At 43.4% G+C, this 23336-nt stretch overlaps 1 protein-coding gene across 17 annotated transcripts in view; it reads left to right on the top strand.

Moving 5' to 3' along the window:
* Nucleotides 1–23336, top strand: part of TNIK (TRAF2 and NCK interacting kinase) — an 808148-nt gene that overhangs the window by 526919 nt on the left and 257893 nt on the right. For all 17 annotated transcript variants that reach the window (XM_078666210.1, XM_078666209.1, XM_078666208.1 and 14 more), the window contains exon 7: nucleotides 12737–12867. In XM_078666210.1, coding sequence (XP_078522336.1) covers nucleotides 12737–12867 — 131 coding nt within the window. The remainder of the gene's footprint in view (nucleotides 1–12736; nucleotides 12868–23336) is intronic.

The following is a 23336-nucleotide window of genomic DNA, read 5'->3' as shown; positions in this document are numbered from 1 at the left end:
GAGCTATTTGCTAATTACAAATTACCCATTCATTTCCATGCAGCAGGAGGCCCATAGGAATGAAGGTGCAATTTGCGATTAGCAATTACCTCATCGCAAATTACGAATTTTTCCGAGGGTGCAGGGGTGTCTCAAGAACACCCTGCTGCACCCCTGAAAAAGAAATTTGGGGGCATATGGCGCACATAAATTTTGAAAACATTCCTTTACCTCAAAAACGATTTTCAACTCATAATTTGAAAACACTGCACATGGGGAAATGACTTAAAATGTCCTTAAGACACATAAAAGCGTTTTTTGATTGCCTTTGCAGCATGTTTCAGTCACCTTTAACATGCCTATGTAACGCAAACATTCAAAATCTAAATTTGCCATGCACAGGTGGGAGCATATTTACAAGCAATTTGCTCCACAGACAAACTTCTTACATTGAAATGGGAAAAATAACATCAGAGACTCTCAATTACCTTATAAAGAAGCAGACACCATTATGTCCTTGTCATCAATATTAAAACCATTGCTTTTTCTCAAAAACGATTTACAAGTCATAATTTGAAAACACTCCACAGCTCCTATGCACATAAAAACCCTGTCAGTACTAATACTTCACATTTTCTCCAATTACAATTTCTCAAAGAAACAAAATCTATTTGTAAAACACTTGAGACAAAGCAACATTTGAAAAACACAACTTTCTTCATAATTTTCTCCTTAAAGCACACTATTTTCTATCTAAATTAAAGAAATCTTTTCTCACCTTAGCAAATACTTTGAGTTTCAAAACAGTCTCAGAAACACACCAATTTGTCTTCAGCAGAGCAAAAGGTATGCACTCCAGAGTCTGCAGCTATCAAAAGCACAGAAATGCTGTAATTCTTCACACATATCTCTCATGTCACCCAATCAAAACTCTTCCCTCACTTTTTTTCAAATCAAAACCCTTCCCCCCTCTGCCCCCTCTCTGCTTTTTCTGCATAGCAACCACCTCTTGCAAGACCTCTGGTGTTTCCAAGTTCACACAACAATGTTGCAATTGAACTCTGAACTCTCAGTGCACCTGCATATCCAGTGCAATCTTTCATTTAATGATTTTTTCTTCGCCACTCAAAATACATCTTTCAACGAACTCATCCATGCACCCTAACTTTCTGTTTTCAGCAATCAAAATCCACCAATCACTCTTACTGCTTCATTAACACAGAAACTCCTCAGTTTTTTTCATTTTACACTCTCATTTTTTCAACTGCCATTTCATTGCCACACTTCATCTGACTGCAGGAGAACCTTCTCTCGCCATGTTTTCTGTCTGGATTGTTGGACATAGTTACATCTATTGGGCTCAGAGGTACGCTGAAAACAGGAATTTACCTAACCTCAATTTACAAGATGTGGAAATTAAGTGGTTTGGCCACAGAGGATTAAAATGTCACCAATTGATACCATTGGTGAAAACCTTTATGCATTTGCCAAAACCTGACCTGTTAATTGTGCACTCCACGCAAAAAAACTAAAAAAACGATATTTTTTTTTTTTGCCCTGCGAGACCCTTTTAAAGCCTCCACATCAAACCTAGGGGGTCAGGGAGGATCTACTATGCCCCCTTATGGTCATTTGCCCCTTCGCTTTGGCCTCCTCTTGTCTCTCGATCCTATCGAGAGACAAGATGGCGGCCGCTACGGACTGTTTGGAATGTTTACAGACGCCGAAGAACCAATCAGCTTCGCAAAGCTCCGTAACGCGAAAAGTAAGCGGAGCGCTGTTACAGATATATATCTTTTTTTAACATTAATTTCTCAAAATCCACTGGAGCACATATATTGAGACCTAGCAAAGGCACATCGGGCTACCAGTCCCTACAATTTTGCCAATTTCGTGCAAATCCATTCAGCCGTTCCATTATTATTATTGAAATTTTTTTTGCCCCGCGGGGCCCTTTTAAAACCTCCACATCAAACCTAGAGGGTCAGGGAGGATCTACTATGCCCCCTTATGGTCATTTGCCCCTTCGGTTTGGCCTCCGCTTGTCTCTCGATCCTACCGAGAGACAAGATGGCGGCCGCTACGGACTGTTTGGAATGTTTACAGACGCCGGAGAACCAATCAGCTTCGCTTCACAAAGCTCCGTTGCGCGTAAAGTCCGCGAACCGGAGCGCTGCCCGGTCCGCTGTTACAGATATATATCTTTTTTTGAACGTTAATTTCTCAAAATCCACTGAAGCACATATATTGAGACCTACAAAAGGCACATCGGGCTACCAGTCCCTACAATTTTGCCAAGTTTCGTGCAAATCCATTCAGCCGTTCGGGCTAAAAGTGAGGCCAACCGCCCTATGGAAAACTCAATGTTAAAAACACGTTTTGGGACCCCCCTTTTTTCTCGGCCCCCCCTTGACAAACCCCCCCCCCCAAATTTTCAGGGGCTGCTCAGAAACAAATTGTGCCATTTTCCTGAAAATTTCAGCCAATTCCGTCCACAAACGCCAAAGTTATTAGACATAGAATTTTCAAAAATCCCATAGAGAAAAAATCCTAACTATATATACCTACTGGCGACCGCCAGTAGGTAATATATATATGTATATGTATATGTATATATATATATGTATGTATATATATGTATGTATATGTATATATATATATATATATATATGTGTATATATATGTATGTATATATATGTGTATATATATATATATATGTGTATATATATGTATGTATATATGTATGTATATGTATATATGTGTATATATATGTATGTATATATATGTATGTATATGTATATATGTGTATATGTATATATATGTATGTATGTATGTATGTATATATATATATGTGTATATGTATATATATGTATGTATATGTATATATATATATATATATATATATATATATATATATATATGTATGTATGTATGTATGTATGTATGTATACATGCAGTGACCAAGGCGGTTGTACCGCCGAAACGCGTCTGACCTTGCACTTTGGAAAATAAAATTATTCTGTGTCATCGATTTTCACGGTGTTGGTGCCTGCTTTGAAAAATGATGTCAGGATGGTGAGATATATATATATATATATATATATATATATATATATATTCATTGAAAAAAACATAGGTTTGAAGGGCGTTAGAGTTAGCTGGACATTTCACTCATACAAAACTATTGAAATGCTCCCATTATAGTTAGTTCAGCTAACTATAACTCGCGCGCCCGCAAATGCACTGCTGATGACGTCACATATTACATCACTCATGACATGGTCAGTGACCTCGCTGATGACATCGCTGATGACATCATCACAATTTAGGAGTAGGTATTCTGTTTACAGCTTGTGTCTAGGGTGACCCGTAAGGATTAACATTATAATGTTGTGACCAGCAGAACAGCAAATAGCTGTTTCTTACTATGCTTCAATTTGCTTCTTCCCCACCTGTGTGGCCCCCACTTTGCCTTTTCCAAGGGTTCATAGTCGGTGTAGGGGGTTGTAGTGATACCTCATTGTATGACTCACATGGTTAGCTTTTTTATATGTACTTGGTTGACTAAAACAATTCTGTTCACAAACAAAGCAATACATTAACACCTGCTGAAGTGTTGATAATGTTGTATTAGGAACTTTCAATATCAGTGTAATCCACCGTAGCTTTTTTCCTTTGCTGACTTTTGTGAATTGTCTTTTTCTGAAGTACAAGTTTAACATTTGGACTTTTCCCAAAATGGTGTTGTTGGTTATTTCCACAAAAGAATGAATTTTCCCTTTCCTGACGATTATCATATATGTTTTTTTTTAACAATATGCTTTATGTGGTCCTTGGTCGTAAAGAACAATTTTGTACAATCTCATAAACTTTTGGTAGATGGTTTTGATGTGAAGATGTTTATCTTCTGAGTGTGTCTGATCAACAAGGATTGGTCTGTTGTCTATTCACATTTTAATAGTTCCTGGTCCCTGGTGATCACTTGGAGCCTAAGAGGCAAATTAGTTGTCCAGAGGTACAGGTGAGCAATTGCCTAGCTACACCAAATTAGCTCTAATCCCAAATCTTAAATCTTACATCTTTTACATCCTCACCTTAAGCTTATCTGCCTGCTCATCTTCAGCCCTATTCACTTATGTGCTCCATGCCAACTGTGTATCTCTTACCTGAACTTCTTTCCAGCCTTAGTTTCCCTCTTTGCTTTCTCTACCCTCTTACTCACTCCTGATGACCTACCTGTCGTTATTCCAACAGATCTGATAAGGTACGTTAGACCACTTATTTGAAACACTTAGCACTTACACGTCATATGAGTGTTAGGCGCCACTGCTGCACATGGTCTCACTTCCATGACTTGCTCATACCTGGATATAGTTGTCTGCTGTCCCATGAAAGCATACCTTAGTTTTGATGAACCCTCCTACACCTTATTGGTATTGTGGGTTGTGCAACTTCCACCTTGCGCTGTAAAGTCACTATGGAGCAGTTTCAATGAGTAGAGCTGGGTTCTCCAATGTCGTTGTTGGAGGGCCGGATCCATGCCATATTTTTAAGATCGCTACAGTTATCTAAATGTGGATATGCTCAAAATCTGGCACGGATTCAGCCCTCCAGGACCAACATTTGAGAACCCTGGAGTAGAGCTGCAAACCCACTGTGCATTCTGTAAGCTTTCCGATGAAGTTTTTTCAAAAAAAGTCTATCTATACCATCTTCACAGCAAACAACCACGAATAGAAGTGTCTCACATAGGCATTATAAGTAAATTACAAACTATGTGGGAGCATGGGAATTCAGATGCATTCAACACAGCAGATTTGTTTTTAACCAATGTTCAATAAGAAGTTAGAAGGGACTCTATCAAGATCAGCCTGCAAATCTAGCAAATGGGTTTGAGGGGAACTGCACCTACACTAGTGTAGGCACTAATCGACTTTGAATACTAGGCAGTATTTAACCAAGTAGGAAAACTGAGTAGGTTCCATGGGATCTATCCAGGAAGACAAAGTGACAAGTGGTGATAGATGCAGCTGTGTGCTTTCCTCTGACACCATGTGTGGAATTGTCTGGGAGCAGTGTACAAGCCAGTTAACTGTGTGATACTATACAAGGGAGAAACTGAGATACTCCGAGATGCAGGACTAGTATAGCTGAGCTGCGCATGGGAGAAAAACTAGTTACAAATGAGTACGAGTACAAGTGCTACAAAGGAACATATAGACACTGAAGGTGAATAACACACCGGTGACGAAGCAAGACAAAAAACTAGGCAAATAGAACTCAGAATCATGGAGCAAAAAGACTAACACCAATGAGACAACAGATTGAAAACCAAGGCGAACTGTAACGGGGATCAGAGAAAGTACATCAACAGAAGACCTATAGGGTTTACAAGAAGCCTGGTGAACACCAAACATGAATAAAAAAAATGAAGGGCTATAGAGGTGATCAGGAAAGAAGGCACAGAGAATCAATGGAGATAGTTGAGACAAAATCACTGCATCAGGAATGTTCAATCTCAGGATGCAAGCACAAAGGGTACTGCACAGAGGTGAGGAGAGCATCAGCAATGTACAGGTTTATTAACTGGGCAATAACCACTAGTCTGGAGCTCTTACAAGCCAAACTAAGAAGTGTCCAAGTGCCCAATATCATCTGCACAGCACATTGAGAAGGTAGCAGGAGCCAGCACAGGGTGCAAACCTGAATACTGCAATCAGGTGCAACCTGCAGACAAGAATGAAGAATTAGAAATAAGGCTCAATGGTGCTTCAAACAACTATTGAACAGAGGAATGAAAGCATCAGCAACCTACTGCAGGGAATTGGCTCGGATTTTCAGTTAGTTTTGATGCACGTCCATGGCACAAACTAAACATTAAAGGGTTCATAGGTCGCACACTACTCCACCAATCCAGCGGGTATACCCCAAGAGCATCACGGTAAATGCAGTTTTCTAAAAGCGGGTGCGCTTTTCAAAAGTTCCTGGCAGAGGCGCACCCGCTGATGCTTACTTCATGGACCACAATGCTTTGGGGCAACACGCTGATAGGACAAGCAGTGTGCGACCAATTGGACTTACAAACTAAACATTAATATTAAAATTGGTTTTCAGCTTCACAACATATTAACTAGCCAAATCTGAACACCTGTGCTCTCAGTTTGGAGACAAGGGGCCGTTTCGCATAAAGTGAGCACTGGCGGTGGCCATAGTTTTAGGCTGGCTGGTGTCTTAATTGGTTGAGCTGGAGCAGTGATATTTTACCACCTTATAAAGTGACAGCAGCTGATTGTCACTAGATCTTTCAAGGCATGTACTTCATTTTGCTGGAAATGCAACTGTATTTGCTGGAGTAAGTAACGTAAGCAATTATAAATAAAGCACACTAGCATACAAAAAAGCAACCCTACCCCACAATTAAATCATAATATGGCATCTCACAACATAAAAGTCAAAACTGAATGCAATGTTAAAACTGCAGTACATCAAAACAAAATCACACTGCAATAATGTAGAACAAAATCAGAGCAGTACAAAAACACAAAACACATCAGCAGCACAACACAATACAACGCACTCAAAAAGTCAATCTTAACATTTCTGAAGTATGAGGGCTTCAGGTTTTTCTTTATTCCTTTTTCATCCTATGGTTCATCAGATGTAGCTACAAGGACATGCAGTCGGGAACAAAACATTCAGCACGTGTTTCGTCATACAGAGTATATGCCTTCGACTTCCTCAGGGCTACAAATTTGTATTGTGAAGAGTAAATTCAAGAGGTTAGCAATGTCTATTGTAATTACAATCAGTCTTTTCCTGCAATTTCCATCAGTGTGCACAACATCCTGTAGCGATATGAAAGCAATGCATGTACCAGTTCCAGTTAGCCAATTCTATCCGGTCTATCTTCGTCCCGTGTCGGCGTGTACTCTGGGCAACCAGTAATGGCGTGGACCCGTACTTGTTGCTCGGAGTACGATGAAACATGTGTTGACTGTTTTGTTCTTGACTGCTTGTCCTTGTATTTGTTTGATGAACCACTGGATGAAAATGGAATAAAGAAAAACTTGTAGCCCTAATACTTAAGAATTTTGATGATTTACTTTTGAGTGCTCTTCTTTTTTTCATGATTACATTTACCCCCATGTGGGGATCATGATTTGAGTTTACTCGGTAGCTATCCTTTGTTCTAGAACATTACCAGATATTATTAATAACATATTACTGGTCCCAAACACTAGATCAGTGCCCTTCATAGCCTGGCTACCTCCACAGCACAACACAATAGTATACAGCAAATGTGCACAAATGTTCTGGTCACACATTACCACCTCCAGACTCTTGTTTTCATAATACAATGGTAAAAGATGTTCAGAGCGAGCACTACTTTAAAGCAGCAGTTAGAAATTTGTTGTGATCTGGCTCAAGATTTCCACTCTCCGGCCCATTGTCTGATTAGGGTGCTAGATCTGACTGGCTTTGGTAGACTTTGGCCATACAGGCTCAGTGTAGGTTTGCATGTGTTCTTTCTGGGTACTTGAACAATGCATCAGACGTTTTACTTGGGGCTATGTTTCAGACCTGTGGTTACTAGTATCTTTCTGCAAAATATCCTCGGATTTGTAGTTTGACTGCTCGAATATAGCATATGGCTTTTTGAAGAATGAGGGTTCTGGTTCTAGATCTTACACTTGAACCAGAATAGCACATTCTGGGAGCTATACTGCTTACATCTTGTGAAAGTTGAATAACACTGTTAAGTGGTCAAGGTGTGGTCAAGGCTTCCTTTGACTTCAGTCTAGGCTGGTGACGCTCTGGTGCCCTCTGTCGGCCACAGGCATGGACAGCAACTAAATCTGGTAGATCATCACTGACAATTTGCCAGGCAATGTGCAACAGATTTCATGGATTTTATACTAGGAAGGGCAGATTATGGCACTTTTCTTTTCAACAGGCTCACTAGCTAGAGGACACCCACAGTTACCATAGAAAGCAAGAAATATGTGGAATAAAATTGTAAAAAACGATTGGTTGCTTTGCAGATTAACTGTGTAATAAAGAATGCCAATTTACAATGCAGGGAATTCTTCCTCTTTGAAGCTAATCATCGTGTGTAGTTGTGAAGAAGCCTTGTTATGACACAGAATCAAAATACATGTTCTGGATAACTTCACTGATTGGTTGATGTCCTGTTCTGGTGGCAGGAGAATAATTTACCCTGACAAACTAATCAGAAAATGTATCTTCCTACCCATTAAGGGGCCATTGCTCTCCAGTATACCCACCTGGGCAGCAAGGAAAAACAGATAGATCTCATACCAAGGTAGCTGAAATAATACAAGAGGAAAATCAGTGAGATGTCCCTAATGTTGACACCATGTTCTTGATAACTTTCCACTTGCCTTACCACCACACATCCTAAGAGAACTACCTGATCATTTATGCACTGCTTCTGATAATCTGAGCTCCAAACCTCTCATCAGCGAAATGGTGATAAGTATTTCTCTAGAGTGTGATAGGAAGCCATCACAGAATAAATGAGCAGAGTCAGAATAATTTGGATTGGTTTACTGAATCAGAAGTGAATAAGTCAAAATGGGAGCAGACCGAATAGGAGTCCGAAACAGGAGCTAAGGGCACTCCCCTTGTGAAGGAATGAGAGTATGACCGCAACTAGAACAAGGTCATTGCAATGGCACTCATTATGATGGTGGTCGGTTGGACTGCCGACCACCATCGTATCAGGTTGGAGACTGTCCGACAATAAGTCACCTGCCCTATTACAATATGACAACCAGCACGGCGGTCGAAAAGTGATTTTTTGTACTGCGTCTTGCGCGGAGGCCCAGGAAGGGCTGCAGCGCAAGCCACAGTACAAAAAGTACTTTATGCAGATCCATGCGGTGCCTGGCACACAGTGCATGGATGTGTGGAGGGCACCACACATGCCCCCCAGGCCTCTTAGCAGTGGGCCTTGAGGCCCTGCTTGGGGGCTCCCATAGTTCGTTTCTGTCTGCCTTTTCATGTCGGTAGGACCACCATGAAAAAGCAGTCGGAAAGGGAAATCCTAATCCCTACGGTGGTGCATGTGCAGGCACCGCCTCCATAGTAGGGATAGAACTCCAACCGCCTCCCCGATGGGATCCTTGATCCTGTCAGAGTCAGTGGTCTTTCCTCCGACCACTGTGGTCTGACCACCTGCATCCTAATGTGACGGTTGAATGGATGGCCTGGATGTCGGGACCGCCACTGACAGCCTGTCAGTGGTGGTCCCACTGACATCCTAATGAGACCCATCGTCTGAACAAGTAAAAAGTCAAGACAGGAAAGCAGGAGCAGGTCCGGCCAATGTAAGCAGTCTAGCAGGTCTCTGTCATATGTAGGAAGCTGCAGAGACCCTGCCCTTCTGTGGTTGCATATTTTTAATAAGTCTTTCCGTGGTTGCGAATAGGTATTAGGTGCGCTGTGTGGGTGCATGAGAGACATACTGGGTCCTCACCTCACTTGCAAGTGGCTTCTTTCTTCATGCATGATGTTGGGGTTTCCTGTAGCCCCTTTCAGTCTGTCTTTCACCACCCACAATGGCCTCCCTGGTACTCTTCCCCCCCCCCTGCAGTCTCCTGATGAAAACTTTTCCCACTGTGACGAAACTGTGCGGGTCACGGTTTGTATTTGCTGCCTGGATTGGGGTGGGGGATTTTGCCCAGCTTGCTGCGCATCACCCTGCGCTCACTTGCTGCGCATCACCCTGCGCTCGCTTGCTGCACAACACCCTGCGCTCGCCTGCTGCTCAACACCCTGCGCTCGCCTGCTGCTCAACACCCTGCGCTCGCCTGCTGCTCAACACCCTGCGCTCGCCTGCTGCTCAACACCCTGCGCTCGCCTGCTGCGCGTCACCCTGCGCTCGCCTGCTGCGCGTCACCCTGCGCTCGCCTGCTGCGCGTCACCCTGCGCTCGCCTGCTGCGCGTCACCCTGCGCTCGCCTGCTGCGCGTCACCCTGCGCTCGCCTGCTGCGCGTCACCCTGCGCTCGCCTGCTGCGCGTCACCCTGCGCCCGCCTGCTGCGCGTCGCCCTGCGCCCGCCTGCTGCGCGTCGCCCTGCGCTCGCCTGCTGCGCGTCGCCTGCTGCGCGTCGCCCTGCGCTCGCCTGCTGCGCGTCGCCCTGCGCTCGCCTGCTGCGCGTCGCCCTGCGCTCGCCTGCTGCGCGTCGCCCTGCGCTCACCTGCTGCGCGTCGCCCTGCGCTCACCTGCTGCGCATCGCCCTGCGCTCACCTGCTGCGCATCGCCCTGCGCTCACCTGCTGCGCATCGCCCTGCGCTCACCTGCTGCGCATCACCCTGCGCTCACCTGCTGCTCATCACCCTGCGCTCACCTGCTGCACATCACCATGCGCTCACCTGCTGCACATCACCATGCGCTCACCTGCTGCACATCACCCTGCACTCACCTGCTGCACATCAACCGGTGCTCACCTGCTGCACATCATCCTGCGCTCACCTGCTGCACATATCACCCTGCGCTCACCTGCTGCACATATCACCCTGCGCCCACCTGCTGCACATATCACCCTGCGCTCACCTGCTGCACATATCACCCTGCGCTCACCTGCTGCACATATCACCCTGCGCTCACCTGCTGCACATATCACCCTGCGCTCACCTGCTGCACATCACCCTGTGCTCACCTGCTGCACATATCACCCTGCGCTCACCTGCTGCACATATCACCCTGCGCTCACCTGCTGCACATATCACCCTGCGCTCACCTGCTGCACATCACCCTATGCTCACCTGCTGCACATCACCATGCCCGTCCTAATTGAACATTACCTTGATCCCAACTACTGCACATCACCCTGTTCTCCACTGGTGGAAAGTACCCTTTCGCACCTCCTGCAGATTTTTATGTATTGGTGCTTTGAGTGTACTATTGCCCCTGCTTGATGTGTTTGCGCGTGTCTGTTTGCAGGTTGACCTTACTGGAAATATAGGTATATTGTGCACGTGAGCTGTGTGTCCCCCCTGTGTTGTGTGCCTCCAAACCACACTAATTGTACTCCAGCAGCCGACACACTGGCCATGGCAAGCTCCAACACAACATAGCATAACACAACATAACGTGTATTTATAAAGCGGTCTTTTACCCTTGAGTCTCACAGATATGTATTGTTATCCAACTTAATGGTACTCATTTTATGGACCTAGGAAGGGTGAGAGGCTGAGTGGACCTGCCAAAGGTTGATCCTGTGAGCATCTGGTGCCCCTAATATTTCTGTCACCGCTGGAGTATCTGCTTAAACCATAAGCATACACCCTGAACCCCCACCCCCTCTTTTAAAGAAAGCGATCTATCGACTTTGGCCTGCACTCTGCTGCCATGAGAGTCGGCTGCTCATCAGCGACCCCTGCAGGCTGTGACCTTCATATTCTACAGTGGGATGCAAGGATTAAGGGTGGGCGTAGTTCGCGGAGTAGCGCTACGCGAAGCTACGCGAAGTGCACTTCGCACTACGCGAACTTCACGTAGCACTACGCGAGCTGCGTAGTAGCATGTTCGCACTGTGCAAGATGTGTTTTCAATGATTGCACAGTGCGAACAAGCATCCGGCACTGTGCAAGCATTGAAAACGGCATCTTGCACAGTGCGAGCTGTAGTTTTCTGCTGCTCGAGGAGATTATTACTCGAGCGGCAGCTTTCTCAACGCGAACAGGTAGATTCTCATTGAGAGTGGTCGCGAGCATGCGCAACCACTCACAATGAGAAACCTGACCTCCTCGCGTTGAGAATCTCGCCGGGATGTCATTTTGCTTGCTCGCGGTCGCGAACATGACGTTCAGGACCGCGAACAAGCAAAAAATGAGCGCTGCACTACGCTACGCTGCACTACGCATGTTCGCACTGTGCTACGTGCCGCTCGCGTAGTGCGAAGTTGCAAAAACTTCGCAAACTCCGCGAGCGGAGCGTAGTGCTTCGCCCAGGGTTAGCAAGGATAAGTGCAAAACCCACATGTATGATTTCTCAGGGATGTTTTGCCTATGACCAGGGGAAGTCAAAGCTGGTTAAATTGTGCTTGTGCTATAAAACCACCTTTAGGAGCATGGAATTAAAACATAGCTCACCTTGGAATATTATTTTATGGCGCCTCGTTAACACCTCTGGTTTACATAATCACCCAAGACAGATAAAGTGACATCAGCATTTTGAGTACTTGTCCTTCTGTGCCAGATTTAGCCAGCATTGCAGCTGCACTTCCAGCAGCTTCGAGTGAAGCCAGAGAGCCCTTGCAATGCCAGCAGGCTGTCAAGAACAGATTGAACCACACTTCAGAGAATGGGAAAGGAATTGAAATTCCAGACAAAGACTGGAAAAGTACAACATTTTCTTCAAAGATTTCTAAATGTGTTCCTATTTCCTAAAAGTTTCAAATATGTAAAAAAAAAACGAACAAAATGAAACCATGGCATGCTCAATAATTCTCCTTCCTGTGAGAAGATTTTTTTTTTAAAGGAATGTGCATGCCTATGTGTAAGAAGAATTGGTAAATATAATAATGCATAATTATAGAAATGATGTAGAGCTCAGCCGGGTTTCCTGGCGCTATTCACAAGTAAAGGGCGTATGATTTCTTCTACATCTGGTTAGTGTATTCAACATTTTCTTTGCATGTGGATTTGGTGTATTGCCCTTTAATTACGTTGACATACTTATTTGCGTTTTACGTTGTTCCTAAAGTGATTTCATGAATGTTTGTTTCCAGTGGATTTTGGTGTCAGTGCTCAACTCGACCGTACTGTCGGCAGAAGAAACACCTTCATTGGAACGCCATATTGGATGGCGCCAGAAGTCATCGCCTGCGATGAAAACCCTGATGCCACATATGACTTTAAGGTACAGTAATTGGTCCATTGGAATTTCAGTGCCCAGGTCAAATTTCCTATGTAATTGACGCTTGTGAGTAAAGGTGTTAAAATGGTCCAACAACCACTGTAAAAAATAGATCTTCACTTTAGTCAAAATACATTTCTGATGAATGCTTCTAACTGCAGATTCCTCACCTTTAGAATATTCCCCAGGTATCAGACCGGATGTCTCTTAACCCCTTGTGCACTGCGATAATTCTCCCACTGTGCGGGAGAATTAACGAGCGGGCGGGGTTTGGACGGTACCCGGCCGGCCTCCGCACACGCCCACCGTGATGTAGGATGGCTTAAGCACCAAAGGGGTTAAAAAAACCTTTCTCGTTGTAATCACTTCAGCTTGTCCTGTTAGTGAGGGTCACGTTGTGTCTGTAAAGAACCCCGACACCATAGTTTTTTCAGTCGATCGAGGACCAATGTGGCTTTTTTACCAAATGTTGTGATGCTGTTTCACAGTTACGAAGTCCATCACTCTCCCAACGTTCTTTGCTCTCCCCCACCCCTCGAAAGAGGAGGAGACACTCGAATGATTGGACTTTAATTCGTTTATTCGTGGTTAAAAATTGCTAGGTTAGCAGATTCACACAGGTTCCTTTCCTTGTCCTTAGGACAATATAACTTTTATGCCTCTTCAACACCTCACACTTCATTTTCTGCATTTCTCTTTGTTATTTAGGGCTGAAAGGGGCAAAGTATTGCTTAGACTGACTGGATCAGTGCACACGTTTTCTTTTATGTCTGATCGGCCGAAAGACAGCTTTTGCCAAATATAGCTATTTTGTAAACTTCATGTTTTCCAAAATACTCTGACTCATGATAAAAATACATGCATAGGGGGACTTTTGGTCAACAATGTTTATCCTTTGGACTGTTCAAATATCACTCAAACTATGCTCCACAGAACATTGTATAAAACACTTGGGCAGCCCACTTCAGCCACTAGTTACCTTCACTTTGAGTGACTGTTTTTCTTGTGCATACGCATATGTCCACCTAAGAAAATAGTATCCCAATTATAGCTAATCAAAGGCACTTGTTACCAGTGACTGCTGGCGCTATGTATTATAGGGTGCCATCACATACTTTAATATACATCAAGAAGTTATTGAAATCTATACTTTTGACCTGTTATCATAAACCAGGTTTTCCATATTCATTTATCTTATGGAAAACATCAATAATCTTTGGTTTCTTCGGTGTATTTAGATTTCTAGGTTTTTTTAAACACACACAGGTGAACCGATCATGTAAAATAAAATAATACAGAAATGTTATTATCATTTTAGGTTTCATGACGAATCCAGGACTGAGTCTTGGAGGCGAGGTCATCCTCTAACAGCAGCAAACATGGAGGAGGAGTGGTGGGCACTGCAATTGCGCATGTCGGTTTGGCCGGCTATCTTCGAGTGGCCAAACCAACATGCACACTAAGGGCCTGATTATGATGGTGGTCGGACTGCCATCCTGTCGGGAATGGGATTGACTGACTAGCAGCTGGCGGTCCTGCTACAGGAATCACTGTGTATATTTTGTATTGCGGCATGTGCTGAGGGATGCAGCACATGCCACAAAACAAAAAAACATGTTTTGCATATCCCTGGACTATGTGGTAGGCACCAAGCTAAAAGGGATATGTAGGTAGTCACTTTCATGGTGAGTTAACTGCCATGAAACGGCCGGCAGAAAGAGACATTGTAATCGCCCACTATCCGCCCGCCATTGTACTGTTGAGGACAGACCTCTATGGTCCGATGGCGGATGGACTGCCACTGACGGCCTGATGGTTGTGGTCACACCACCATCGTAATCAGTCTCTTAGATATGTCCGGGCTGTTGCATGGAAAAAGGCAGGCACAGCCTCCCAGTCTCTCTTGGAGCATAAAACCAGCCTGCTCAATGCAATCCCAGCACTTGTCTCATGCTGGGCAATATTATTATCAGCATGGAAGCAGCGTCTAGATTGGTGGAGGGGTCTGGGAGCCTGTGCATCAGGAGTAGTAGAGCACAGAGGGTTTGAAGCAGTGGATAACAGGTAAGTTTTCTTTTATGTTTTTATTATTGGCCCCCGTGCTGCCCCACTTCTTTTCCATGCGAGCAGATGCCACTGACTTTAAGACATCAAATACCTGACAATAGTGTTGCAGAACCTCTGTTTTTTCAAGGCAATCTTACCAATAATATTTGTGCTGGGTATTCACCTCCTGTGTGCATAAATCAAATTCCTCCTGTAGTATACAATATCTAATCATGATTCATATTAGATCATGATTTGTTCCAAGTGTTTGATCACAGACAGAAGCTCAAAGGCTGCTTCTCTGACCTGCGCAAGCCAAAGGACGTCTGAGTATATGAATTCGGAAGACTCATCTTTTCGAAGAGCACTAAGCCTGACCCGATAGTTTACTCTGAAGCTTCCCACAGAAAATGGTATCTTCCTGGTGGTCATGACCTCTTTTCAACTATCCATTTCTCTTGATCCAGCCGTCTGCTCTCCAGATACCAACACTTGCATGCAAGTACTGGCCAAGTTGCACCCAGTATTTCAAAGTCTGGAGCTGATGGATTTTACAATGCATCTTGGGGACAATGAGCAATGGTGAAGGAGATGAGACAAAGGAGCATCACTGGCTGGGTTGTGATGCAAGTATTGGTGGGTGGCACCTAGCATTACAAAAACATATTGAATGCTGTGAATGTTGCTCTGTGCATCAGACCAGAACAGGTGTTAAGTGTCACCCTTAAAAATGCGTGGCATTGGTAGACGTGCCCCCACATTATTCAGGTGGTAGCCCTCCAACAAATATTTGGTTGAACTGAAAAAGCACTTGCTGAGGTGGACGTCCCACCACAGCTTATGACTTAAGTTGGTTCAGTGTCTGCTCAGAGACAGAGCTTCACATTGGCTGCAGGTGTGGGCTGCTGGGCCTTCCCCAAAAAAAGAAACATTGGCAAAACCCAAAAGAATTGGCAAATAGTAAAAAAAAAAGAAAAACAGCCCTGGCACTGAGGTGGACTACATATCAAAATGCTGTCACTCTCATTAAAGAGAACCAGTGGCTGAAGTGTGCTGCCTCAGTGGCCCATGCTGTATGCTGAAGTGGGTTTAAGCAATATATTAATGAGACATGAACAGACCAGTGGATGAAGATGGCTGCCCAAATGCTCCTGTATTTATCTATATATGTATGCATATTTTTTATGGTGTGTTTTTTTGGAAACCATGAGGCTGGCGAGACAACTAATGCTATCTAACTCTAAACCAACCTAAAAAAAATAAATTTCTTCTATTGGCCTGTAGAATGGCTACGGTGAGCATTTTTATTACAGAAATATCTAGCACAGATAGATACCGTCTCCCATTGTATTCTGAAATAGGTAGATTAGGATTTATATATTTTACAAAAATATATAAAAACTATATATAGCACAACTAGATATCATCCACCCATTGGCCTGTAGAATGTCTAGCATTAGGATGTATATAAAAGTAACATATATAGCAAAGTTAAATATTATCTTTCTTTTGGTATCTAGAGAAGCTAGAACTAGGATGTATATATTTGGTCATACATTATGCAACAGTCTTAAGAAATGTACCCTCCTATTAATATGCCCAGTTGCTTATTTTATTCACCGTTGCTAACATCACAAATGCATACACATTGACTCGGTTAGGGGAGGCAGAGCAGTGGCCATGGATCTGCAATGTAAAACCCATGCAAACCCGCATTATAATGCGTCCCCATATTTCTATCCCGTCTATCTAGGTTTTGCAGGCTGCTTATGGGAAAGGGTGCCAAGTGCTATTAAAATACTTGCAAAGGAGTTAAATACGTATACATTGTACATAATTCCTCACTACCTTTCCATATCTGGCTCTTCCTTACAGCAGACAATTTATTTTGCGTGGTTACCAGTGGCATTTAATTTATGTCCACAATTAGCTGTAAAGCAGCATCTGTAAACCCTGCTGTGCAAATTGGCTCTGTAGGCCAAATCTTCTGTCTTTGCTTGTCTAAAATTGAAGCACAGTGGGCTGGATGAATGCTACTCAGCTATGATTGTTTAAACCCTCTAATTAGGCTCTCGTTCTGTACTGTGCCCACTGAGAGGGCTGCCAGCAGTGTGAGCTGAAGCTGCTGGCCTATGAGAAATCCAGTGAAGGTGACCTGTAGAAAATCAGCCAATCAAGCTATTCATTGTGCATATTAATGCAAGTGAATATTCATATCGCATAAGCCATACTGCAAAGTGGATCTTTTGGAATGTTCAGTCTTTCTATAGCAGGAAATGCCTGGCCACCAGGGTGGACAAGATAAAGGAAATACTCTAAGAAAATGGGTTGCATTTATACTCAGTAGAAATTTGTTTTCATCAGGTGAACAGTTAGTAAATACCTTTGCAGTGATAGCTATTCGAATGTACCCTGCCACAAATGATTTGTACTACTAGGACTAATAACTACAGAGAACTGTGCACCATTCACCATCCTTTGCTCTGCCATCCGTGGAGAAGTGTTGCAGGGGATTCATTATTGAACACACGTAAATCCTTCACTTTCCGCCTAACTCTGTTATTTACTTTCGCTTCGATTTATTAGGTCTCCTGTTTAGGTTTCGCCTACACAGCACTTGCACTGGGCTTGTGAAATCTATTGTATTCAATATATCTTAAAAGGGACTTACATCCCGCCTTCACTTCTTATTTGTTAGTGTGCTTGTCACTTTACTTTTCCTCTTTTTCATTGGTTGCAAGCATTCTATTTCCTGTTGTTCCATGTGTGCTTCTCTTATCAGTCTCCCGTGGCCCAAGTATTCATTCTCATCCAGGCGCTTTGATGGGAACTTTTTTATTCCCTTAAACCTGCACAGCATTTATTTGTTTTGTCTGATGACTGCTTGAATTTAAAGCGTGCTTTCTGCCAGTTTTTTCTTTCTCCAATGTCTTTATTTAAACATTTTGTGTTAGTACGCATTTCTAGTGTGCTTGTGGACAGACACTAAGTTCTAGCTGTAATGCCACATCCTCTGTCCTGCCCCTTCTCTCTATTTTCATTACTTGCTCCAGGCTTCCTCCGGAATGCAAACACACACCACATTTGAGATACCTCCAGTTTAGTTTGATTATGGATTTCATTTACTGAAAGAAGCCCTGGTCAGTGCGGCGTATTGACGCATTTGTGTTTGATCGGCGGGTTATTGTAAAAGTCTGCTGTCTCGTTTTATGGTGTACAGAGGGGAGAATTCCTTGGGACACAGTTAACCACTGCTAATAATAGAGAAATGGTACCATGGTGCCATGGAGTGGAAAGGGGGGCTCTAAACACTGATGATGATGGCATACATGTCAACATTCCTTTTTAGTTAATTTCCCTCATAGATGTGTGTATTTCTGGCTGGCCTTGTTCCTCCAAAAAATATCGAATGCAACACCTCCACCTAGCCCAACCACCTTCACGTATCAATAAATGTAAAACAGTCTTTTCATTTACACCCTCTCTTTGCTTTATTAATGTTTGGCTATGTCTGGTTATGGGTATTCATGCTGTTTTAAAATGCCTGGATGGGAGCGCAGTTTCCGTGTCTGAAGTGCCTCGACAAACTCACTTTGTCCTTCTTCCATCTCCATGGAGGTTAGGGTGTTAAAGGTCATGTCATTCAGCAAACTGATTCAACTTGCATACTTCTGTGAGAATCATTGGCGTACAGTCTCAGGTCAGTGTTCCTAAATAGGTACACTGCAACTCCTCTCCCCACAGTGCCAGTAAAAACCTCCAATATAACCCTGGGCGTAGTTCGCGTAGTAGCACTACACGTAGCTATGCAAAGTGCACTTCACACTACGCACTCTACGCGAACTGCGGTAGGGAAATGCTGTTCGCAATGATTGTACAGTGCCAGATGCTTGTCTGCACTGTGCAATCATTGCAAATGGCATCATGCACAGTGCAAGTGGTTGTTTTCTGCTACTCGAGTAGATTTGTACTCGAGCGGCAGCTTTCTCAACGCGGACTGGTATTTTCTCATCCCGAGCGGTTGCGAACATTCGCGACAACTCCCAATGAGAAACCTGACCTCCCCACGTTGAGAATCTCACCGGGAGGTTTATTTTCCACGCTTGCGATCGGCAACTTGATGTTGCTGATCGTGAACGAGGAAAAAGTCTCGCCGGGATGTTGATTTTGCTCGCTCGCGTGTCGCCAACTTGACGTTGAGGAACACGAACTAGCAAAAAAAGCTGGCTACGCATTTTTGCACTGTGCTACGTGCGATTCACGTAGCGCGTAGTTGCGCAAAATACGCACACCCCACGTGCGTAGCGTAGTTTTCCGCCCAGGCCTACTCCTATACCTGGCAGCCTGCCCGTATTGTCTGAGCTTCACCACACATGCCTGGTTTCACTGTCATCCAACAAAGTGGTTCCTTGCAGATCTGTCATGCAATCTGCCGGGCTGCATCAACTCCTCATAGTTTCACTTTTGTTTAGTCACCCCCTTCCGAATTGCTCATACCTTCTTTACAGATAAAAGTGCTTTTACCCCTACACAGCCTTAAACTCCCCTTTTTCCAGAGATCTGGATACAGGAAATATCTGTGCTGAAGTCCCCCATATGGGCTCCTGAGCGCCCATCTCTCCAGTCTCACTTCAGACATGTACGCTACCTGAATCCGCTGGCCCGGCCTCAGTGGGGCTTGGTGTCCACCCTGGTAGTGCACCCCTTGAACCTTATCAAGATCCACTTTGCAGGCAATGTCTCTCAATATCCCTCTTTCTTTTTTAGATTTCACATGCACTGCACAGTCTTATCTCCGAATGACTGCATGGGTACATCAGTCCCTCCTCCCCGCTGCCCCAGCAAGCGTTACACCCCTCACTCTCAAAAGGCAGCAGGGCCGCACATTGTTACTGCACCTAAATACTTCCATCATTACTGTTATACTCTATGGATGGATAGATTCAGTGTGAGGGACTGAATTTAAATGTATGAGATGTGGTACTTTATTGGCTGACTTCTTACATATATCTTGGTCAAGTCCGGCGCTTACAACGTACTTGTAGGACGTTTTTCTTAGCGTGGGAGCTGTCCTGGATGTCACCATCGATCCCTCGCCCAAAGCCAGACATTTTGACAAGCTTAGTATTTTTCACACTGCTCATTGTCGGCGGTGCTGGCAGTAGCTATACCCCAAGGCTTGCAGTGTTAATATAGGCGCACTGCTCATTGTCGGCAGTGCTAACAGTAGCTATACCCCAAGGCTTGCAGTGTTAATATATGCGCACTGCTCATTGTCGGCAGTGCTAGCAGTAGCTATACCCCAAGTCTTGCAGTGTTAATATATGCACACTGCTCATTGTCGGCAGTGCCAGCAGTCGCTATACCCCAAGTCTTGCAGTGTTAATATATGCACACCGCTCATTGTCGGCAGTGCTGGCAGTAGATGTATCAGCAAAGCTTGCAGTGTTAATATTTTGCACACTGCTCATTGTGTAGTTAAAGTAGGCAGCAAAGGTAACATAGTGGTTAAATACCAGCCATGCTGTCATTTTAATGATCTTCGAAAACGGAAAACAACATGCTTTTGACAAAGAAAGAGGAGCTGATCAAAGGAGGAAGGAAACAATCATGTTCAGAGAGTAAATGCCATTGCTTTGACCCTGGCAAGTTGTTAACCTTGCTCTCCATTTTGGCAGCCTCTCAGTTCACATGTGATGTTGTTCCCTGTAGTGCTGCCTTATTATCTTAAGAGGGGGAGCTGGTATGCGATATGCCATTAGAGGGCCACAGTCAAAATGCTTAGTTCTGTTGCTGGAACAAAAAACAGCTTATTATTAATAACATAGGCGAAACCTATTGCATTTACCAATGCTTGTTAATTCTATGTAGTAATTACTAAATCTGGTCTAACTTTCGTTCATCACTCCTCCCTGGTAGTGTAAATATTGATCCAGTTTAAGTGATAAAGGCAAAAAGGTGTGTCTAGTAATGCTTTAAATATTCAAAACCATTTTATTTTATTTATTTAAAGAGTTTTCTATGGCGCTGGCTAAACCCGAGGGTATCGGAGAGCTTTACAACATTGTCAGGCAACATTAGTAAATAATAATACTTTGCACCCTTATCAGGGGCATTGTCAGTCCATAGAATTACAGTAGAAATCAAGGGCCGAGTGTCGCGCCATTGCGGAATCCTTGGATACATTCCTAGAATGAGGTAGTAATTCCAGAGTGAGTTAGTTGCTATTTCCTAAATGGTTGAGGTGTTGATTGAGGAGGAATTATTTTAATTGTCTCTTTAAACCCATGTAGGAGGGATTGGTTCTAATATATTGGGAGAAAGCTCCAGATTTTGGGGGCATTGCTTGTGAAAGACCGACAGAGGGCTTTGGGTTTTTTTTGGGGGGGGGGGGTCGAGTGAGAAGAATTGTGTTGGAGCTTCTAAAAATTTCTTGTTTGGCCTGACTTTGTGAGTTTGGATGTGAAGTAGGCTGGTTTACCAGTGTGAAAAACTTTGTGGGTAAGACGGGCAGTTTTGAAACAACAGTGTGCCTCGATTGGTAGCCATTTTAGACTTTTCAGTGAGGAGGAAGACGTTTTTTGTATCACTTTGCTCCGGTGCCGTGTTTATACTGTCATCCAAAGTGTAGATGTATACTTAGACATGTGGCAAAATATTGCTGTGGACACACCCTCCACCTTGTAGATAAAACCCAATATTGTTGAAACACATTTTTTTTTTGTGCAGAATTTTATATAGCGCAAACTAGACCCGAACCGAATCGGGTATCAGAGCGCTTTATATAGCACCAGTTACGTTACATGAGGACACACATTCATTTTAGGCACGGGGAGATTAAGTGATTTGCCCAGAATCACAGGAGGTTTTGGCGTAGTTACCGAGACTCGAACCCAGATCCCCAGGCCCGAGGTCGAGCGCCCTAGCCATTAGGCCGTTAGGCTTGTATGATAGACTGCGTTCCTGGTAAGTGGAGACTTACCTTAGCATTGTGAGCATTTTTGCCCCTTTTGTGCCAGACCTACAAGTAAGTTACATATGTTTTCGTCCTCATCTATAAGAGCATAGACATGATCAAATTATATAATGCAATGCTTCAAAAATATTGCCGAGGGTTACAGATTGATTCAGGAATTCACAGTCATCAATTTGTGGGACAATGAGTGAAATTCCGAGCATTGGATGGAATTCAGTAACATCAGAATAGGATTTGACCCTAGAACCTACCTCCTGATTATTTCTGTGTTGCTGAGGAAATGTGTGTGTGGGCTTTCAGAGGAACTGTAATGTTTTGTGGCGTTGAGATATTTCAAGGTAAAAATGATTGCTGGTTTAGAGACTGCAATTCTGATCTGCTGACTGGGCCTGGTTAGATTCTACTCCAGCCTGTCATCTGGAATCTTGCAGGGGGTACATTTGTATTGAATTTTATTCTGCATTATATCAGGATACTTGAGAAGCTTTTATTCCATATTCTTAGTTTAGAGCACTAAGACAGGTTGAATCTTTGGAAGTATATGATCTCCAAACTCCTTGTAGACATTGATATTTGTAATGCGTTTGCGCCGCTTTCCATGGCCGGGCTGAAAAACACATGATGTTGTAGGTGTGAGCACGAGATCCCATTTGATTACATCAGAATAATTATAATTATAAAGAACCAAAAGGCCCCATTAACTTAAGCCAGTGCTTTCCAAACCTTTTAGAAACATGACCCAATTTTTAGAATGACAAACGTTTGCCACCCACCTAGATTTATTAGACACTTGACAGGTGATTTTGTTTAATGCAACAAATACCTTTTGTGGTTAGTCACTGTCACATACAGACTGCACATTTTCTATTGAAATGGCTACTAAATGTGTACAGCCATGCAGTTTTACTGATCAAACTATAATGCACATAAATGATAATGAGTGGAAATCAGGTTTCAGTGAATATTTTTACATTTGTGCTTCACCAAGTAAAGTGTCTTGATTTGATCCTATTAAACTTTTTGTTTCCATGACACTTCATAATTAAAAACAAAATGTGCTCAATTTTTGCCTAACTGCTAAATATGTTTACTTCATTTACAGTTATTGAGTTGTTATGTTACAAAAATGATTTGCTACAGCCTTTCCTTTCATGCTCCCTGTACCCAGTGTCATAATTCACTTGAATTTTCTTTCTTTGACTGCAAAGTGAGAGGAGTATGTAAACTCCAATCCATATGTTAAAAAATAAGCAGCAGTTAGAAGACATAGCCTGACATTTGACCTCAATCTTTGAAGAACCTCAATGTGACAAAAAATAATTTCTTGCTTGGACTTTCGCGACTCATCATAAATTCTCTCGCAACCTACCCTGTGGGAAATGCCTATCTATTCTATGTTGTACTTTGGAGAATCAGATTGTGCTTATTCAGTTAACAAGATGGCATCATG

The sequence above is a fragment of the Lissotriton helveticus genome, chromosome 11, assembly GCF_964261635.1.
Source record: "Lissotriton helveticus chromosome 11, aLisHel1.1, whole genome shotgun sequence".
Lineage (NCBI taxonomy): Eukaryota > Metazoa > Chordata > Amphibia > Caudata > Salamandridae > Lissotriton > Lissotriton helveticus.
The sequence above is the reverse complement of the archived record's forward strand: the minus strand, read 5'-3'. Positions and strand labels throughout refer to the sequence as shown.